A 21,831-nucleotide genomic window follows, 5' to 3' on the forward strand; every position below is an offset into this window, starting at 1 on the left:
CTTTTGATCTTTGCCATTCTGATGGGATTAAGGTGAAATCTCAGGGTTGTTTAGATTTGCATTTGCCTGATGACTAAGGATGTTGAGCATGTCTTTAAGTGTTTATCTGCCATTTGATATTCCTCTATTGAGAATTCTATTGATAATTATTAATATAAATAATAATGTTTAACTAACCTATAATTCATCATGTTACTCAGATAAACCTTAACACGTAAAAAAAGGCAAATAATTTCAATTCTCAAAAAAGTTCATCAGTGTAAGTAGTGCAATGATTACCTAGTCCTTAAGATTTGAAGTAGGGCTAATAGAGGAGAGATGAACAAGTAAAGAAACTGCATATCCAAATCGTGGATAAATGACTTGCTTTTTTATAAGTCTATATAAAATAATTAGCCATAATTTAAACTATGAAGATAATTTAATAACTGTGCTAACATTTGTCTATGCATGGTAACAATTGATCTATACTAACATAAGATGCTTATGATAGAGAAAATAGTAATGGAAGGTGGGACTTGACACTGATAAACTCCCAGTTTTATTTGTTCAAGTTTTTGATACATGAAGTATTTTTAAAGTATTTAAAAATGAAATTTGTGTTTTCTGATAAAGGACAATAATTTGAGTTGCAGTATTTAGTTTTTAGTTTGTACATAATTTACATGTACAGTATCCCAAGAAAAATTTTCTTTAGGTAGAAAATAAAGTGAGGCATATCTCACCTGGGAGAGACAGAGCAGCCTTGTGCAGCATGTGTAGGAACGGCGTTGGAGCAAGCAGGTGTCTGAGTACATTGTCTGTCTTTGTAAGGACAGCTACGTACAAGTGCATATTGTGGGGGCTGGCCCATTTCTGAAAATACTTTCCTCAGGCAAAATTATCTTAGGAACCATATTTACATATTTAAAAAGTCACTTTTGAGAGGGGAAATAAAATATGCCATTATGTGATTGCCAAACGTTTTGGGACATTTTTTAACAACATTAGTTTGAGAACAATTAACACATTTAGAAAAAGTGCTTTAAATATTTTCATTGTGAGCATTATTATTTATGTTGTTGAAACTACCAGAGACAGATGTGGTAAGAGGGAAAGTGTGAATTTCTATGCACAGAATATTTATGATGAAATTTACTAGCCCAGTCTTTTTCTTTTTCTTTTCTTTTCTTTTTTTTTTTTATTTCTCCGTACTTAGACAATGTGAAATTGAATCTGGCTAGGGACAATAACCATGTTCAAATGTATTCCTGGATCTTCCCACTTCATTTCCACATCTTCGTACAATAGCCTTCACGATGGCATAGTTGTATCTAATCTCACTTTGTAACTCTCCATTTACCTCTGTTCTTGATTTTAATTTCATCACCTCACTTTCTGTGTATTCAGATTTTGAGTTTACAGTATTACTGACCTATTTCTACTTATGTGTTTTAACTGGGTTAAGTTAAAAATACCCTTGATTAAACGTTTCTAGACTGGTATGGATTTTAATGGGAATAAAGAAACTTGGTAATATACCTTAAATAAATAAATCAACTGTGGTGGACATTGATCGGCACAGAGGATATGGTTATTGCATTCATTGCTAAGTCTCCAGGCATTATTCCTAGGACACAGATAATGCAATGAAGGCCATTCCTTACCCTGAAGAAGGCTTCCTAAGGGTTGCACCATGCTCAGTTTCTGAATCCCTGCTTCTTCCATGCGCTGAAAACTCAGTGAGTGTCCATCAACTGAGTCTGAAAATAAAGATCATGCATCACTAGGTTGCACAGCCATGGACAGAAAACACACATACAGATGAAGTACGGTTGAGATAATTTGGAAGGAGGCTGAAATCTTCATTTACCTAAGGTCTTAGCTTTGAGGAAAAACTCACTCTTGGCAAAGATTTTAAAATTTGACAATGAACAGAAATCTAAATCATAACTTGATTTATATTTAGGAGAAAGCAAGGAAAAAAAGTTAATCAAGCAAAACTTCAGCTTGGAAAAAAGCAAATATTTCCAGAAAAGTGTGTATTCTACTGTACTGTTCATATGCTATCTAAAGCCATTCAAATATGCTTATTCATCTTATGTGTCAATACATAAAACTGATTTTTAAAAGCAGAGTAGAGTAGAACAGAAATACTTGCAGATCAAGTCAACCATAAACATTTTTGTATAATAACATTTAGACAAGTTACTGTAAATATTGTCCATTTCTCCAGTGATGATAAATAACTAAATCCTGGAGCTGAAATAAAGATCTTGTAGCATATACCTTATGACTTTTTTTTATAATTTGACTTTTTAGCATCTAAAAATATTCTAATGTGAGGATTCTACATTCAGGAAATGGAGAAGTTCTTTTGAGATTTTTATCTTCAGAGTTGCTTGCATCTCTCTGCTTTTCTAACAGTATTTATTATTATTATTATTATTATTATTATCATCATCATCATCATCATCATCATCATTTTGGTTTTTTTGAGACAGGATCTCTCTGTGTAGCTCTGGCTGCCCTGGAACTCGCTATTTGGACCAGACTGGCCTCAAACTCATAGAGATCCACTTGCCTCTACCTCCCTAGTGTTGGAATCAAAGGCATGAACTACTACAGCTACTATTCTCCTTTATTTACCTTGTTAATGAACTAGATGATTCAAGCTATTTTTTTTTTTTCATGAGATATATGATCCTGTGATTTCTTCCCACAGATCCAGGGCTGCACAGGCAGCTGTATTTTCTGCAGAGACCATCCAACGTAATAGCCATCGAAGGAAAAGATGCTGTCCTGGAGTGCTGTGTTTCTGGCTATCCTCCGCCAAGCTTCACCTGGTTACGGGGCGAGGAGGTCATCCAACTCAGGTATTACCAAGGCTCTTGGAAAGTATTTATTATTCTTTCTCACTTTCTGATAGGTCTATTTTTTTTAAATAATTAGATTTGTTCTCAAAATCCTGGCCATGATTAATGAATGAAAGATATTTAACCACTGGAAGTAGATGAGGAGGAGGAAAGAAGTAAAAACCCATTGGATCAATTCTGAAAAGAATCTGAAAAATTCTTTGATATAGAGATGCTAGGATATTCAGATGATGCCACCACAGGAATGTGATAAGGAGAAGATAGATCTTATATTTTCATAACACAGTGCAAATACACACACATTACTTAGTTTGATATGGCAATCATTTCATATTACATGTATATGTACAGGTGTCACATTTCATACATAAAAGTACCTCATGGTATATCATAGATATAAACAATATTCATTGTCAATTTTATTTTATTAATAGTGAATGTAGAAAAGCAAGCATTTCTTCATTTTAATGTATCACATATCATTGCAAGGTCTCATAGATATTTTAGTTCCAAATGTGCCTCTAATGATCCCAATTATTATTCAAAAAAGGTAATGTTAGAAAACAATGGGTCATATTAGATTATCACAAGATAAGGGAGAGTTAGTAGGCCATAGTAGAGTGGAATACATAGGCTGAAACACGTTGATTAAATGGATCTCACGTAAGAAACTGAGTTCTCTGTCACGAACAATTCCACATTTGGCTAAGGCTGAGGATCTGGCTTGCTTCCATGTATGTGGACCTATCTGCATTGCCCCCGTGGCACGCCTGGGTTGGCTACCCAGAGGCTATTTAAGCTGTGGGCTGGCTTTCCCCGGGGTCCGAGGATTGTTCAATGTTCCTGAATAAACTGCATTGCAAAAAAAAAAAAAAAAAAAAGAAACTGAGTTAATTGATTAGAACGACTAGTATACCCTTTTAACGGATTTAATTCTCATGATTAGATGCTTGTATAGCTAATAAATATTTGTTTAAATCTGTCCAATTTAAGTAAGTATTTAGGCAACAGTAAGACATAGTATGACATCACAACATTTCTGAGGTCATAAGGCATATAGGAAGACTAGTTACTGTGATACAGCCAGATGCTCTTGTTTCAGCTGAAAAGTGACTTTTTAAATGGTGACTGGGTTATACAGCAGGGTAGAAGACATTGACTTTCACTTCGGAGAACAATTTCTTTGGCCTTGAGGCTGTAAAATTTAAAGTGATAGAATCAGAATCAGACTAGCTTATTTGGATTTTTATTTTTTTAATATTGTTACTATTTTGATTAATCTCTGAATTAATACACAGAACCTTCCCATGGGAATTTACCTTGAATTAATACTAGTTCAACAAGTGAGATATTATAAAGTCTTGATGGCATAGGAATTTTATCTTTTTCAGTTCTACAACATGCCCTTTCATGAAATTTATCATGCACTTTTGAATTCTAGCGTGATGTTCAGATATGTTAACTGGCAATCTCATTGCATGTGACCTCTGTATTACAGGTCTAAAAAGTATTCATTGTTGGGTGGAAGCAATTTGCTCATCTCTAACGTGACAGATGATGACAGTGGAACCTATACTTGTGTTGTCACATATAAGAATGAGAATATTAGTGCCTCTGCGGAGCTTACAGTCTTGGGTAAGTCGGTGATTGGAGATGGGTTTACATCATACCCATCAGAATATATCGAATATATCGCTATAATAGTTTAAAGGCTTATAACTGATTGCTTCCCCTATTTATTAGTGTGAAATTTAAAGGTCCCAGTACCCTACACACGCCTTTACTCTGCTTTGATTAATTGCACAAGGGTTAAATGCAGTGTTTGAATATTTGCTCATTGATTAAAAGACACATATATTTCTCCTAACTCTAATTATTTTAGTGATGTACTGAAAAGTTTCTGAAAGTGTTAATGAACAGATGTCTTGGACAACAATGAAGACTTCTGAAAATATCACATATGCAGAAAATAAATGACAAAAATGATAGAAATATAAAAGTGTACACGAGTGGAAAGGCAGATATTTGAAATAATGTCTCTGATATTAAATTCAATGAGCTGAGAAGACTGATTTATTAATATGTAATAACTCTAGGCATCATGTGGAAAATAAACAACTAACTTCCAATATATTTAAGGACAACTTGCATGAGAAGAATGTAATTTACAAAGTTTAAAGTCCATGATTGGATTTCTGTCCTTCAGCAGGAATGCCTTAATGAAAATTAAGAATGAGGAGCTGAGGTACCAGCTTAGGCAAATGAATATCTTATCCTGGTCTTCAAATTTAGTTTTACCCATTTTGACCTGAATTTTGTACTTTAAGAAAAATACCCTAATATTTTTTCTTTCTTTTCTCCTGTATGCTACAAAAAATTTTTTATTCGTTTTATTTTTTTTTCCTTTTGAATAAGGTCTTTTTCTAGTTTTACAAATCCAAGAAATACCACAGACTGTTTATAAATTATTTTGTAGAGATTAAAATATATTAATGAGTTATAAGTTGTGTCTATATCATACAACTATGCATCCATTTGGCTTTGGACTTTAATGTATATGGGATAGGTAGTAGGATACATGACAGATTAGATAATAGAATTGATTGTTTTCTCATCAAAACTTAAATTGTAACCAACAAATATGCAAATGATGTCAATTTTCTGGATTTAGCGACAGCTTTACTTTAGCTAAAATATTAGCAGCCTTCAAGCTGGTAACATTTAATAATCTTTTAATAATTAAAATGTAATAATTTTTTCTACTTCACTAGAGCATGGAAAATAAAGCATTTGTGCTTTCCAGGTCCAGTGAGACCTAGTTCTGATGAGAAGTTGTCATGTAATGTGATACTTACCAACCATTTGATGAATGTGGTTATATAATAACATGGAGTTTAGAGGGCTTATAGGTAAGGTCAAGGGTCACATGAGCTTAGTATACTATAGTTCTTTGTTGACATCTAAGTTGACTTTACGTGAGTGGCGGTGCCTGATGACAAGCTAAGGTTATTCACAATTCACGTGCACGGAAATGCCTATCTGCACGCAGACTGATATACCTCTGTACTTCATAAGTTGCGTCAACTATTATAAAACACTTACATACCGTTTGATGGATTTAAAACTATCCAGAATGGAGAAGGAACAAAAATAATTTCCCCACTGTATATGATATATTTTCTGTCTTACTTAAAGAAACATTTTTTGTAGCTTGGCAAGGTTCCTTCCAGAAAACCCATGTCTCATATGGACTGTAGAATTCCATGATTATGAGATGCTTCTGGATTTCTACAGACTCTTGGGATAAATCTCTACAAAACAATGCTAGTGTGTCTCAACTATTTCTTTTTTTTATGTTATAGAAGGATTTTTATTATAGTGATATTGACAATGATAAAATTATATAATATAATAAACTCTGTAACTTACTCCGATTATATATATTGACATGTGAAACATATAAGCCTATAAATATGTGTGTAACATGAGTGTGCACATGTTAGTATGAATACATAGTAATGCATGCCTGTATGTTTGCATATATCTACATGTACATATAAATTAAAATAATCACATATGAAATGCCAAAATTAGCAAACAATTATTTTTTAAGAGATCCCTGTGGGAGGTAGAGAGAGCACATTAAGTGTCAGTGACTTCTTTGCTCTAATTCTATAGAAGTTTAAACAATGAAACAGCCTAAGACATCTTAAACAACATCTTTATTCTTTTAAATGGCTGACACTGAGAAGTTTGATTGTACCTGGGTGGAAGAGACAAGCCTGTCTGGTCACTGGCAGCATGCTGTTACTCAAGAGCTGCTTTATCTGTTGCCTGGAGGCCAGTGGCAGTGGAGAGGAATTTGGTCCTCTGTCTGATAGGTCATTTTCCTACTCTAGTACTCTTTCATCTAAGGAAGGGTGAGCTTTGGTGAAGTGTAGAGACAGCTCGTCTTCCTAGATGAGTCTCTTTGAGTAAAAGGCATCTTTACACTGAGAAAGAACCATGACCCGTGCCTGCTCTAACTCGTTTCATGTCAGCTCTCTCTGATGAATGAGTTATTCTCAGCAGGTAAGTAACTGTCCCAAGGAAGGATCCAAGATGAAATCTACCCAGTTTGTTCCCCCAGTCCCAGGCCTAAGTTAATTATCTGCTTCATATGCACTCTTCTTATTTATTTCTTCTGAGATCGGTACAGACTAAGGCAGGTTGAGTTGTATGCAAGAGATTATTCTGAAATTTTATAATTCATGATGTAATAACACTTAGTAATATGTGAATATATTAGAACAAGCTTGAAAAAATAGGTAAAGAAGGGGCAGTAAAGAACAAAAATAAAAAGGCATCCATCTGTGAATAAGGTTAAAATAATTTTCATAGTCATATACTACAAAGAGAAAACATATGTGTAATTGGTATCTTGTATCACTGACTCTAGCTTATGTTTTACAACTACATATTGCTTCTATAATTATAAAATTATATGTGAGGTATAACAATAAACCATGCTTTATTTAAAAAGATGACAAATTAATGCTAAACAACTCAGAAAAAGAATATTTACAGAATAAAGGTCAAATATATCTCCAGCTTTGTATGCTACAGGTAAATTAAGTGACATCCCACCTAGGCTATGCTGCCAGTGACCAGAGAGTATTATTTCTTTCAATCAGATACAATTAACCTTCTCAGCATTTGTCATTTAAAAGAATATGAGACCTGATAAGCTATGGTCAGATAGAAGGGGAGAAGAACCTCCCCTTTCAATGGATTTAGAGAAGGGCATGGCAGGAGATGAGGGAGGGAAGGTGGGATTAAGAGGGAATGAGGGAGGGGTCTACAGCTGGAACTCAAAGTAAATAAACTGTAATTAACATAAAAATAAAAATTTAATAAAAAACAGAAAAGAATAATTATGTTATTTGAGATATCTTAGTCTTTTTGTGTTTCTAAACTAACATAGAGAAAAGTCTACATTTTGTTCCATGTTAGTGGAAAATTTGTTTTTTGCAAAATTAGTGTTTCACTTAAAGATGAATCACAGCTTCTCTGTGCCTGTGTTTTTTGAATACTCTCCCCTTTTTTTTAATTTAAGTAGTTTGGGCTTTCTGTTTTTCTAAATTATATTTGAAAAGAAATTTTAGAAAACACAGACACAATCATTAAATATTTATTTAATCATTTCCAAAGGAAAAAGAATATAGAATTGTTTGAACTCTCATCAAAATCGCAAGAATTTCTCCTACAAATAGAATGAATCTCTCCTTTTCTTATCACATAATTACCTACTGTAGAATCCCCTTTTGATAACTCTATCCCTGTGGCATTAAAATTTATTTTTCTTTTTACTAGAAATTTTTCTATTTACTAGGCATTCATATTTTAAGTTTTTAAAAACTGCTATCAATTTTTTTTGTAAAGTTGCTATCATTTTTTTTGTAAAGTTGCTATCAATTTTCTTGAGATTGAAGTATTTATTTAAGTATATATCTTTATTTACTCATTGAACTCCTTGCATATAGGAAAGCTTTATTGATGCTGTTTGTATAGATAGAACTCAATGGGTTTGGTTGCTTTTTAGAGCCAATAGCTCACACTAATTTTATGCTTTTTATTATGACTAATAATCTTTCCAGATTACATATTATGTGTCAATTGGAAGCATCTTTAAATTTTTAACAAATACACAGAGCTATGCTTATATCTTAAGTTTTTTTTTTCATTTATTATTTTGTTTCCAAGTAATCACCAATGGTACATTGTAAACATCACCACATGGGCATTCTATGACTGATAACTACTACCAAAAACTTGATTTAATAAAGAAGTTTGTTGGAATCTGTTGTGAATATTTAATCCTCACTCTAAAACAGAATGATGTTCCTGTTATAAAAGAGTAGCCAAATATAAAGTTAGTGTTTCTCTAGCATACTGTGTATGTGAACACAGAATTTATTGCCTTTTAATATATGTACAAGGAAGAAAAGGAATACTTAATCTCAATGTGATTCAGATGTATTTTCCTAACTTTTAAAAATTTAAACATAGTTGTCATAAGATTAAAGTCACACAAAAATTATAGACTTGTACTTATAAATCTTTAATCATGCACTTTATCATATTCCTGTTTTGCTTTACAACTTGTGCTCTTTCTTGGACCTTCACTCGCATTGAATATGAACCTTCCTGAACTCAAGACTTTTGTAAATAACTAGAATAAAGCGAATGTTGCAGTAATTTGAATCAATAAACATTAAGTATAATTTAAATTGTAGCATTTACATTGCATTGTTCTAAAATGAAAATTGAAAGTTTTATAATGGTTCAGGCATCTAGAAACCACTATTATTTCCCAAAATAGGGGATAGCTTTGATTCAAATAAATAACATAAATTTGCAGATATATTTTAATAATAAGCACTTGTAGTTGTATTTTTTAACCTACAGATAGCCATCAGTAAGATATCTCTGGACATTTTTGGACATTAGCAAGATACTTGGCTGTACGGAAACCACAAAGGATTTGAAATCCAGGCTTGATGACCTTACAATATAATTAAAAATTCCTAATTTGATTTGTCCAATGTTAGTAAGGGCATTTTACTATTACACGTGAGCCTAGAATTAACTATTTGGGTTGTTAGTAGTATCTGAGTTTATTTGTGCGTTTTTCTCATAGTTTTCTCATTCTCAGTTAAGAAAGTATTTATTTGGGATCACAGATTCAGTGCTTTTGGTTCATGGAAAACGGGCCTTATTTCTGTGTGCTTTCGGAGAAAGATCAAGAAGTGCTCAGGGATAAGGAATGCCCTTCAAAGGCACACCTCACGTGAGCTATTTCTTTGTGTTATGCCCTGACTTCTAAGAAATGTCCAACTCTGAAAACATTAATAGTTGAATCCATGCATGCCGTCAGTACCCTCACAGTTCATTGCTATCAATAGAGACGTCAGCTGGGGATCAGTTCTTCAACACATAGACATATCCAAAACATTCGCAGTCTCCGACCTCATAGAAGCAGGGCCTGGCCCTAGGGAATGAGGCTAGGAAGAAGGGTAAAGAGAAGAATGCAGTCATATGTTCTCTGAAACTTGTGGCTAGTGCGTATTTTGATTAAATCCCTAGTACCATGGTTCTTATGCTTATAAATCTTTGAAACATTTTAAGAATTAAATAATTTTGTTTTGTCTAGTCACATATACACTACTGTTTTCCTATAGTTTGCACCATAATCTAATTATAATTTAAAACATAAATCTGTCCGTCTTCCCGGCTGTCCATCTTGACCCTCACACATAACCTTATGTTTACTGTAAGACAAGCCTCAACGAACACACAGAAGATTTGCTACTGTTTCGGCTCCTCATTGATCTGGAATCTAAATTTAGTGTCCAAATCAATGCAGACACGCATACGGTATGAGATATTTAATCTCTTATCAATAAAGTATGAATTTTAAAGTGACCTGTGTATAGTCCATGACCACATGAAGGGCATGGGTGGAGAGGTCATTTAAGAAGTGGTCCTCACTACAAGCCACAGACCCGACACTGACAAGTAAATGAAACATTTTTCAACTTTTCCAGACAGGATTCTGGAATTCCCTAAAAGTATTCTGCATCAATACAAAAAGATATGAAAAGCTTACCCATATATACCAGTTTTCCTCATATACATTTATTTTAGCAAATCTCTTGGAAATTATTGGTTTTTTGTTTGTTTGTTTTTGTTTTTTTGAGACAGGGTTCCTCTGTGTAGCCTTGGCTGTCCTAAACTCACTCTGTAGACCAGGCTGGCCTTAAACTCAAAGATCTGCTTGCCTCTGCCTCTCAGAGTACTGTGATTACAGGTGTGTGTCATTATGCTGGGCTTCTCTGGAGAAATTATAAGTAGGGGTCACAGAAGGTATGTTCCTGTGCATTTATAAGTCTCTTATATCAAGCTTTATTTTTTAAGCCAATTTGGAAAGATGAAACTAAATCTAAGAATTTCCCATGTCTTCTGCTGTATGAGTAGCAAATTTTACTTCCTATACAATTTGCGTTTCTTCTGTGCCTGAAACTGGGAATTTGCCTTTGTCAAGTCTGCTCTCCTTGATCAGAAAGGACCCATAGGTCATCCTTTTGGGTATATTAAGTAGGGTATTTTCTATCAACTTCAGCAGGTCCACTTCACACAGATTCATATTGAATTTTAGCTCAATACATAGTCATATAGCCACTTAAGGATGGCTCCTTGCGATTTGTGTCAGTGAAGTTCTGCTGTTGTGTAGACCTCATTGAATACTTATTTGAACTTAGTAATGCTCAGTCACTTGTCGGTGACCTTGAGGCAGGTGTCTAAGGCTAAAGCTTACTTGGTGTACTGTCAACCAAGAGCTTCCTCTACTAGAAAGAATATACTCTAACATAACTCCAAGAAATACAGTTAATGCTTAAATAAGAAGGTAATCCAATATTATCATTTTTATGCATTAAAATGTATACGCTTTTCCTGATTAGCAGTGTAGTAGGCTTGTTCAAACTAAGGCCACTACAACGAGATTGAAGTGTTCTGGTGAAAAGTCATGGAAGGTGTGACATCACTAGGAGAAAGGAATTTTTAAGCTTCATTATAATTATGGGACCATCATCATAACAGGCTATCACTGATAAATTCTACTGCATAAATATATATATATGTATATTCAAATGTCATAACATACAGCAATTATATAATCTCAAATTAAATCTATTTTGAGAACTGACTTTTTTTCAGATGTGAATGAACATACTATTTCAAGCTTTTGGTAATAGACTCTTCAACAAGCAGGTTTTAGAGCAAGATAGAAAAATATAGAAAAATAACAGACAAGAGTTTGGAGGAGAGCAGATCAAGACATAGAACAGCTGGCTCAGATGGCAAATGCCTGCCACCTCAGTCCTTGAGAAGTTAAACAAGAGGATTAAAAGTATGAGGTTAACCTGAACTACATAACAAAAACCTGTCTCCCGCTTAAAATTAAAGTAAAAAAGTTAAACATGTGCTAAAATTTGTTTTCTATAATGAAAAAGTTTAAATTACCTACTCACTGACTGACAGAAAAATGCCTTTCAGTGACAGTAAATATGCGTGGTTACATACCAAGCAGCTATTGTAATCAATCAATCAATCAATCAATTAATCACAATTTATTCACTTTGTATCATTAGCTTCTTCTCCCAGCCCCACTTACCCTCCCTCTTCTGCCCCTATGTCCCTTCCCTAGTCTCCTGATAGGGGAGGACCTCCTCCTCTTCTAACTGACCCTAGTCTACCAGGTCGCTTCAGGGGTGGCTGCATTGTCCTCTTCTGTGGCCTGGTAAGGCAGCTCGCAGGTCAAGGGGAGGTGATCAAAGAGCCAGCCACTGAGTTCATGTCAGAGACAGCCCCTGTTCCCCTTACTAGGGTATCCACTTGGGGACTGAGCAGCCTATGGGCTTCCTCTGAGCAGGGGGCCTAGGTCCTGTCCATGCATGGTCCTTGGTTGGAGTATAGGTCTCTGCAGGCCCCCCTGGACTTAGGTTTTTTGTCTCTGTTGGTCTCCTTGTGGAGTTGCTGTCCCCTCCAGGTCTTTCTATCTTCCTCTTCTTCCATAATGTTTCCTGCACTCTGCCCAAAGTTTGGCGATGAGTTTCAGTATCTCCTTCAATACCCTGATGGGAGCAGTGTTTTAGAGGCCGCCCGTGGAAGGCTCCTGTCCTGTTCCTTGCCTTCTCCTGCTTCCCATGTCTGTCATGTTTGTCCTTCTGAATGACGACTAAGCCTTTTCTAGGGTCCTCCTTGTTGTTTAGCTTCTTTAAGAATATAGATTTTCTTATGTTTATTTTATATGTCTAATATCCACTTATTAGTGAGCACATATCATGTGTGTCTTCTGCTTCTGGATTACCTCACTCAAGACGATCTTTTCTATTTCCCACCATATGCCTACAAATTTCATGGTTTCCCTGTTTTGAATTGCTGAGTAGTATTCCATTGTGTAAATGTACCACAATTTCTGTATCCATTCTTCAGTTGAGGGGCATCTGTTTGTATTCGTGATGTACAAATTGAATTGCACTGCATGTAGTAACCCAAAAACCAAAAGAGGAGAGCCTCTCTCTCTTGAGCATATTACCAAATAGTTTGAGGACTCAGAATGCAAGGCTCCAATCAGGCCTCTGCTTCCAAGACTGCTAGGTTAAAAGCTAAGACACTGGTGATCACTGAAAAATCCCAAGTAATTTATGGAAAGGAAGAGAGGCAAAAAGCCTGATGAATCGAACTGATGATGATGAGAAAATGGAACACCAGTATTGGGAGCTGAAAGGAGAACATTCCAAATTGGGAAAAAATAATGTTCAGAGAAGAGCAAGAAATGTGTGAAGAAGTAAGGACATGTGTAAAGGTGTTACAGAGGAACCTCACGGTGGATTGGAAAATTAGTCTAGTTCCTGATTGCTCCGCCAACAGCGCGGTGGCATTTTATCTTTAGTACAATGACATTTCCGAGCGAAGCATGTTGTGTGTCACTGTTTAGCTGTCTCATCTGAGGCAGGTAGGTAATCCTCAACTCCTTCACTATTACAAGAGTGATAATGTCTTCCATGTAGGGTTCAGTGGCTGTTTGGATATAAGAATTAGAAGAGAAAAATATTCAAAACAGTGAGGCTCAGTTTTGAATGTGCTGTGAAATAAAGAGAACAAACCAAAACCAAAACCAAAAAACAAATAGCAAACAAATTGCAACAAAAGAAAGTCTCTTCCAGCCCTCAAGGAAAAGCCTGAAAGTCAGTTGCAAAGATTAAGCAACAGTAGAAATAAATGACACATCATTAAAACGTTCCTTGTAGCCTCTCTTCAACCCATTTTATTTTTCATCCACAAAAAGATGTTTGGAGCAGTAAACATTCCTTCATAATTCTCATGAACTGTGGAGGAATCAGCATAATGATATCCTGATGATACGCAGGGATGTTATTGCCAGTAATCACCAGAAACACAGGCAGACATTAGCACCGTGGCAGAGGGATGGTATCCGTTTGTGAGGCGTTTTACATTTCCCTTTCCTCCGAGTTGCTCCCCCCTGCTGCTCCTGCTTCGCATCCAGCTTTTGATAAGAAGACACTGAAGCACAGAGACCACTCCTTCTTCAGTCCGGGGCATACACTTAGATCCCCTGCCCTTTGGCTCGGCTCAGTTGCAAACCTAAGAAATGCTATAGAATGTACAAGAAAAACACTAACTCCCTCTCAAAATATTTTTGAAGCTTTCCATGGAGACTCATGATTCCTTTCTACTTCATACATCACTGTAACAAACTAAGCTGTGGTCTCTCAAATTCTATGTTAGAGCCTTAACCCACAATGCGCCTGTGTCTGGACAAAGCCTGATAGAGTTAAGGATAGTATTGAGAGTATAAGGCACAACATAGAAGTGGGCTATTGCTCACAAAGGAACCTTGTGCAAAAAACAATAATTACTGGTCCGTAATTAGAGTCACCGATCCTTTTTATGTGTGTGCAATTACTCTAGAAGCTCTTACAGTATGACACAGTTGAATAGTCCCCACACATCCCATCACTCAGGTCATCATTTACAAGTCTGTTAATAGTGAGATTGATTAAGTATTACTTATTTAAAAATTCCAAGTATCTTAAAAAAAACCCAGACAATTTGGTGGGGCCACCCTAAATGCTGTTGTCTCCTACAGAAACCTTAGTATCTTAGTAACTGTACACACACACACACACACACACACACACACACACACACACACACTGGTACACAGATGTCATTTGTTGTCCTAGAACTACAGTGAGGCACAAATATAACTTAAAAAGATGTAATAGAAGCAAATCAAGTAAAAGGCACAAAAGGTGTGTCCAGTAGGAATGATGTCCTACAAGTTGAAGGGACATTCACGGCTCCTCTTCTTCATGTGGGCACACCAAGAAGAGCTCAAAGAAAGACAGGTAGAACTGATTGTATTGTCTTCCTTTGTGGCCTGTCAAGGCTGCACCCCACAGGGGGAGGTGATCAGAGAGACCTCCCTGATTGGTGGACTAGGGGAGTGGCACAGAGGGAGAAGAGGGAGGAAGGGTGGGATTGGGAGGAGATGAGGGAGGGAAACACAGCCAAGATACAAACTGAATAAATTTTAATAAATGATAATAATAAAAAAGAAAAAAAGACACATAGAAGAGTCATCTCCAAAGTGAGGAAATCCTCAATGGTAACGAGACCTGCTCCCACCTTGGGCTGCTTAGGCCCAAGATTATGAGGAACACATTTTTTGTTGTCTATTATACTCAAAATCATGCTAACACAGCCATGGAAACATCAGTTAGCCTTGCACTGTGTTGTATAGCATTTTTATAAATCATAATGGATACCGGAGAATCATTATTAATGTGGCTTGCCCACTGGTAGAATGGCAATACTAGGGTTTCAGGACAATAAAGACATTATTTGTACCAGACACTAGAAATCATTTCTTTAGTGACATGAGTTTTATTTTAATCGTTATAAAGTCCTTATATAGTATTGTACCTTCCTCCTGCTTGGTACTGTTTCATTTATTTAGCAATTACAAAATAAGGTGAACTATTAATATTATATTTTAAAAATACCTGTTAGAGTTGTAACATTAATTTATTAATTGACATTGTGCTTATTTATTTTCTGTATCAATTCTTAGATATAGTAAAATTCACTTTTGAAAAAGTGTATGTCATCACCTCCCAGATATGTCTCAAAAAGAAAGAATCTTGATATTTCAAAGTTGATTTGACATTTGGTCTGTCTGTTCTTCCCTGTGCTTTGTTCTCTCATTTTAAAAAAAGCATATGAGATATTAGATACGCTTCTGGAGCATGTACAATTGACCAAGTAGAGACTTTGAGTCGCTGAAACATCTACACACAAGACTCGGAGTTCAAGGCTTCCCTATATTTATTTGCTCATTTAGTTTGTTTTCAGGCTTAGTGTCTTGGCCATAACTGGGAAACAGTTATCATGAAATGCATTAACATAACAATTATTTTTCCATTATTACATGTGATGCCTAATTTGAATGTAATTTGCCTGAATTTACAACAGCTTTGCTGCTGCCTAAGTAATAAATTTCATTGTATCTATAATTGCCATTATTGTCAAAGACTCCCCCAGCATCATGCAATTTAATGATTATATTCTAATAAAGAATATCTTCAGTAAGTTTATACTGACAGTTCTTCACTGCTACCAAATGGATACGGAAGACTGTGATCACCAGTACGTGCAGGACAGAGGCACAGTCTAAGATTGAATTAAGTCAGGAATATGCCTTAAAATCATCTATGAGCTGCTTTTATACTTCTCCTTGACTTCCTTCTGTAGCTGAAATCATGGTTATCACAGGCAAACTTCTAACATCTGAAATATCCCTTTAAATGTCTCTGTGTGTTATGAGAGGCAAAGTTATGGTTCCGGCTAGTATTTAATGCTAGTTCCAGCTAGTTATGGAATCTTATTTGTACTGGAGGTAAGATTTGTTTAACTACAAAAATATTTACTTTGGTATCTACTGTGTGCTGACATCCAACTCTTTCCCCCCTCTTTTGCAACCCAAAATTTCTGTCAAGATTTTCAAGTATCCTGGATATTTTTCAACCTATTTTTTTTTTTCTTCTTATATAGGTGGGAAAGGAGGAGGGCTGAAACAAAAAGATCAAGGCTGGAGACTATGTGCATAATAGAGGCCTGGTATAGGGTATGGTTTTAATTAGTCCTAACGATCTAAGCAAGGATGAATTGACCATTCTTGTGTCTGACAAGGACTGCTGACAGCAGTTGAAAGCTGCCCATAGAGCGACATACTGAAATTAAAGCGCCCAGACCACTTGTTATCCCAGAAGGAATCTGACTGGAACTAGACTTAAACTCCATTAGATGCTGGGATTTTAATCATAGCTCCTGAGAGTTGACATCACTAGTGTCTGCCACTTTTCCAAATCAGGCTGCAAATTCCTTCTAGATACTTCTTTACATTGTTTTTATATTTTTAATTTACTGTTCAAGATGCTTAGGTGTAATTATTTTTGTATTTTATACAGTAAGGTTGTGGACTTACTTTTACTGTAACTCATGTTTGAGAGTTACATGTTTTGCTTTTTTAATATTTTTTTTTATTTTTGAATAATTTTATACATTCACTTATATCCCAGATGTAGCCCTCTCCCTCTTTCCCTCCCAGTCCTCCCCTCCCTCCCTCATCTACTCCCTGCCCCCTTCAGAGTCCACTGAGAGGGGATGTTTTCCTCTCCTTCCCTCTGACCCTAGCTTATCAGGTATCTTCAGGATGGTTGCAATGTCCTTATCTGTGGCCTAGCAAGGCTGCTCCTCCCTCAGGGGGTAGGGGAAGCTCATGAGTTCATGTCAGAAACAATTCCTGTCCCCTTTACTAGGGAACCCACTTGGATACTGAGCTACCATGGGCTATGTCTGAGCAGGGGTTGTAGGTTATATATATAGATATAGATATAGATATAGATATAAAACATATATATATATATATCTCAGAACAGTTAATATTAGAGCATCCTAATCACCTACAAAAAAAAATCTCATGGCCTTTATCCTTACCCTGTTGTTCTCCTCATCTGTTGCCCACCAGCTCTAAGGTAGCACTTATCTGTTTCCTATCTCTGCATAATTCTCTGCTTAAGATAGTTTTAAAAAATTATTATTATTAATTACAATTTATTAACTTTGTATCCAGGCTGTAGCCCTATTCCTCGTCCCTCATCTCCTCCCCACTGGCTCTCCCTTTCCCCCACCCCCATGCCCCTTTCTTAGTCCACTGATAGGGGAGGGCTTCCTCGCCTACTATCTGGGCCTAGCCTATCAGGTCTCATCAGGACTTTAGGATCCTCTTTCTCTGTGGCCTGGTAAGGCTCCTTGCCATTAGGGAAGTGATCAAAGAGCAGGCAGCTGAGTTCATGCCAGAGACTGCCCCTGCTCCCCTTACTAGAAAAACCCCATGAAGACTGTGGTGCACATGGGCTACATCTGAGCAGGGGATCTAAGTCCTCTCCAAGCATGATCCTTGGTTGATTCATCAGTCTCTGCAGGTCACCCCCATCCCCCCCCCCCCGGCACAGATTTTATGGCTCTGTTGTTCTCCTTGTAGAGCTCTTGTCCCCTCCAGGTCTTTCTATCTCCCCCTTCTTCCATAAGATTCCCTGCACTCTGCCTAAATGTCTGCTTAAAACATTTCATTTGCATGAAATTACTGAATTCTCTTTGCCTATTACTGCTTATTTCATTAGCATAATATTTCTAGGTCCATCCTTGTAGCATAGAGTAGAACGTTATTCCTTGGTCAATTAGCATACCATTGTATGACTATAACAGATTTTATTCATCTGTTTACCAGTGCAAGGGTACTTAAATTTGCCTCACCTTTTGTTCACATGAATAATTCTGCTCTATATATTTGTGTACAAGTTTTTGTGTAGATATATGTTTTCAGTTTTCTCATATATATATACCCATGAGTGAAATTTCTGGGCTTTAACTCTGTGTTTAATAATTTGGTAACCATTTCCCAAAATTACAATATAATTTTCCATGCCACCAAAAGGGCAGGGATAATGCTATTTCTCTACTTAACGCCCACACCCTGACCTTAATTAGTTACTGATGATCCAGACAGCCTTGAATATAGGACATGATATCTCTTTGCATTTTTAATTTCATTTCCTTGCTGACAAATGATCTCCAGTATGTTTTTTTTGTTGTTGTTGTTGTTTTGTTTTGTTTTTGTCTTTTCTGTCTGATTTCTTTTACTTTGAGTAAAGCTTACAAGGCTCATGGGTTGCAGCGGGTTCCTTCTTTCTATCCGTGTTTCTTTCCTTCCTTGTTTCTTTCTTTCTGTCCTTCTTTCTATCTTTCCTTCTTCCTTCCTTCCTTCCTTCCTTCCTTCCTTCCTTCCTTCCTTCCTTCCTTCCTTCCTTTCTTCCTTCCTTTCTTTCTCTTTTTATGTTTTTATGGGGTTAATCATTTGCCATTTGTAGAGTTCATCTTTCTCAGGGGAGCATCCATCTAAATCCTTTACTCAGTTTTTAATTTGTCCTTCATTACTGAGTTTAAATTCTTCATGGATATATATGTATGTGGTGTGTAGCCTCTTTCACAGAAGAGACAGATGAAAGGTTATGTGACAGATGGATCACTGTGGTGTGAGCACAGCAATCTGGTAGGAATGCGGAACACGTGTGGCATACCTTGCCACACTCTGAAGATGATCCTAGTTCAGAAGAACACTCTGCCTTGTACCTGGTGCCACACGTGGTTCTTTCCCTCCTTCTGCTTCTTGCTAACACCAATGCCAACACCAGACTTTCTGAGCAGTTCTTCTAAATCTTACAGTGAATTGCAATCACACATATCTTAAGTTAATTTCTAAAAGAGATGGGTTGTATCTTAGTCATTTCACATCCTGTCTATTTTATAGGCTTTTTGGCAGCATTTCCAGTTTGGGAACTATGTCAGATATGTCTCTTTCCCTGTTTGATTTCAGGTTTTTCTTCTAACTGGTAGATGTCACTGCAAGGGGTGCAGTGATTTGGATGATTCTGTTACAACTGTCATATGTGAAAGTGTGGTATTTGGTCCTTGTGGAGCTCCTATCCTTTCCATATCATACTAACTCCCCTTCTTTCATATGATTCCCTGCACTCTGCTGAGGGTTTTGTTATTAGTCTTAGTGTCTGCTTTCAGATGTCTTTTGCAGTAGACTCCTGTCATACGTTCAATGCACATCCCATTTGTCTTTCTAAATGAGGATTGATCATCTTCGCTTGTGTCCGCTTTCTTGATTACCTTCTTTGGGTGTGGAGATTTCATTATGTTTATCATATCTTGTAGGTCTATATAAGCGAGTATATACCATGTTTGTCTTTCTCCTTCTGGGATACTTCACTCAGAATGATCTTTTCTAGATCCCACCATTTGCCTGCAAATTTCATGATTTCCTCCTTTTTGATTGCTTAGTAGAATCTGGGCACAGGGTCTTTTCTGAGACTGACACTCAACCAAGGACCATCTATGGATATAACCTAGAACTTCTGCTCGGATATGGCCCGTGGTAGCTCAGTAACCAAGTAGTTTTCCAAAGTAAGGGGAACAAGGACTATTTCTAACAGGATCTCAAGGGCAGGCTCTTTGACCTCTCCCCCCCAGCCCCAGGGGAGGAGCAGTCCTGTTAGGCCACAGAGGAGGACTTTGCAGCCAGCCCTGAAGATACCTGATAAAACAGGGTCAAATGAAAGGGGAGGAGGTCCTCCCCTATCAGTGGACTTGGAAAGGGGCAGGGAGGAGACCAGGGAGGGAGTGTGGGGTTGGGGAGGGAATGAGGGAGCGGGATACAGCTGGGACACAGAGTTAACAAAATGTAACTAATAAAAATAAAATTTTTAAGAAAAGTGTGGTATTGTAAGGTAAATCTTCATAACTCAGATTAGTAGCCTTTGTAAAAGTTATCTAATTGTGCTAGATGATCCCTTTTACCAAATGAAGGGCCAGTGGGCAGTTGGTTATTTGAATCCTGAAAGAAGGTCCTTATGAGATTCCACTATGCTGGTACCCTGATCTTAGACTCATGGTCTCTGTGAAGATTATTTTTCTGTTGTTTAAATTTTATACATTTTATGATAGCAGAACATATAAATATCCTTTTTATGACCAAAAACATTCTTTCTTTTCTTGAGCCCTTTGTAAACAATTCGCAGAATCTAATTCTTCTGGCTTATGTAGTCTGTATTCTCCTGTATTCTGGCTATAATGTGTATAAACTTTGAACTGCCTTACATTTAAGATGGAACAAAGTATTCTTAATTACAATATGGAGGTTATGATATTTATTTTTATGAAATACAACTTTGGTAATAGTATGGGTATGAATAAAATAGGTAAAATTGGAGCAATATCCAATGAAGATTAATTTATCTTCAGTATCTAATTTAAATTAAAGCTAAGTATTTTTCTTCACCGTATTTATTAGAAATTCTTAAAAATCAACAATGATAAGCATGAGAAAATAAATAAAAATTTAACTGTTTATTGCAGTTTGAAATTTTCCTGATTAATTAATGTTAAAGGCACCACAGACCTTCCCAGATTGTCTAATAGGAAAAAACTAGGAAATGCTGAGTTCATTATAAAAAATTATAATGGTGCTGGAATAAAAACCTCTTATTTACCTAAATTTAGATACTAATGACAGGTCAAGAGTCTGCAGTATCAGCAGTAAAGATACCTCAAATTTAGTTCATATTTAATTGTCACTTACTTTATAATTTCAAAGGAAATCATCTGCCTAGCTAAAAGGGTGTTTTATCACAGTAATGGATATAGAAAATGTTTTGTTCTTGCAGGTCGTATTCTTGAACACATTCTATAAGAAACAACATGATACCATTTAAATCACATCACAGAACTTCCTTTCTACTAAGAAAAAATAAACATGGTACTTGTGAGTCTGCATTCAGTCCTTTTCAAAGGAGCAGCAATGAGAATGATTAGTCCAAGGGATGAAATTATGTAATTCGATTTTCCCTCAGTATGTTCCTACTGACATTTGAAGAGTTAGTGAATCGGCTGTTAGGTGTTCAGTAATAACACTTTATCACAGATTTACAGTGCGTGAAAATAAAAGAATTTTTAAATGAGTTGGGGATTTTTGTGCGAGTGTGGTTCTTAAAGGATGGTTAGCCAGATAGAAGTGGGGATTGTGCAAACAGTATTACACTTCTTTTTTAGCATGGAAATTGACCTTCCCAGATACTTTGGGAATTAAGAGTACACTGAGTCATTATGTAGAGATATGCAGTAAGGTAGATTTAAAGGAGGGATATTTTCATACTTTTATTTTTAACATTAATAATAACGAAATTGCTTCCTCTTACCATTTATCTCACTGTTGTAGAGGACT

The 21,831-nt window shown here is 36.2% G+C and overlaps 1 protein-coding gene across 2 annotated transcripts in view; it reads left to right on the forward strand.

The window, feature by feature from the left end:
* The window catches only part of Dcc (DCC netrin 1 receptor), a 1,165,274-nt gene that overhangs the window by 569,477 nt on the left and 573,966 nt on the right, over positions 1–21,831 (forward strand). For both annotated transcript variants that reach the window (XM_060377064.1, XM_060377065.1), the window contains exons 4-5: positions 2,705–2,855; positions 4,354–4,490. In XM_060377064.1, coding sequence (XP_060233047.1) covers positions 2,705–2,855; positions 4,354–4,490 — 288 coding nt within the window. The remainder of the gene's footprint in view (positions 1–2,704; positions 2,856–4,353; positions 4,491–21,831) is intronic.

Source organism: Meriones unguiculatus, chromosome 2, assembly GCF_030254825.1.
Source record: "Meriones unguiculatus strain TT.TT164.6M chromosome 2, Bangor_MerUng_6.1, whole genome shotgun sequence".
Taxonomy (NCBI): domain Eukaryota; kingdom Metazoa; phylum Chordata; class Mammalia; order Rodentia; family Muridae; genus Meriones; species Meriones unguiculatus.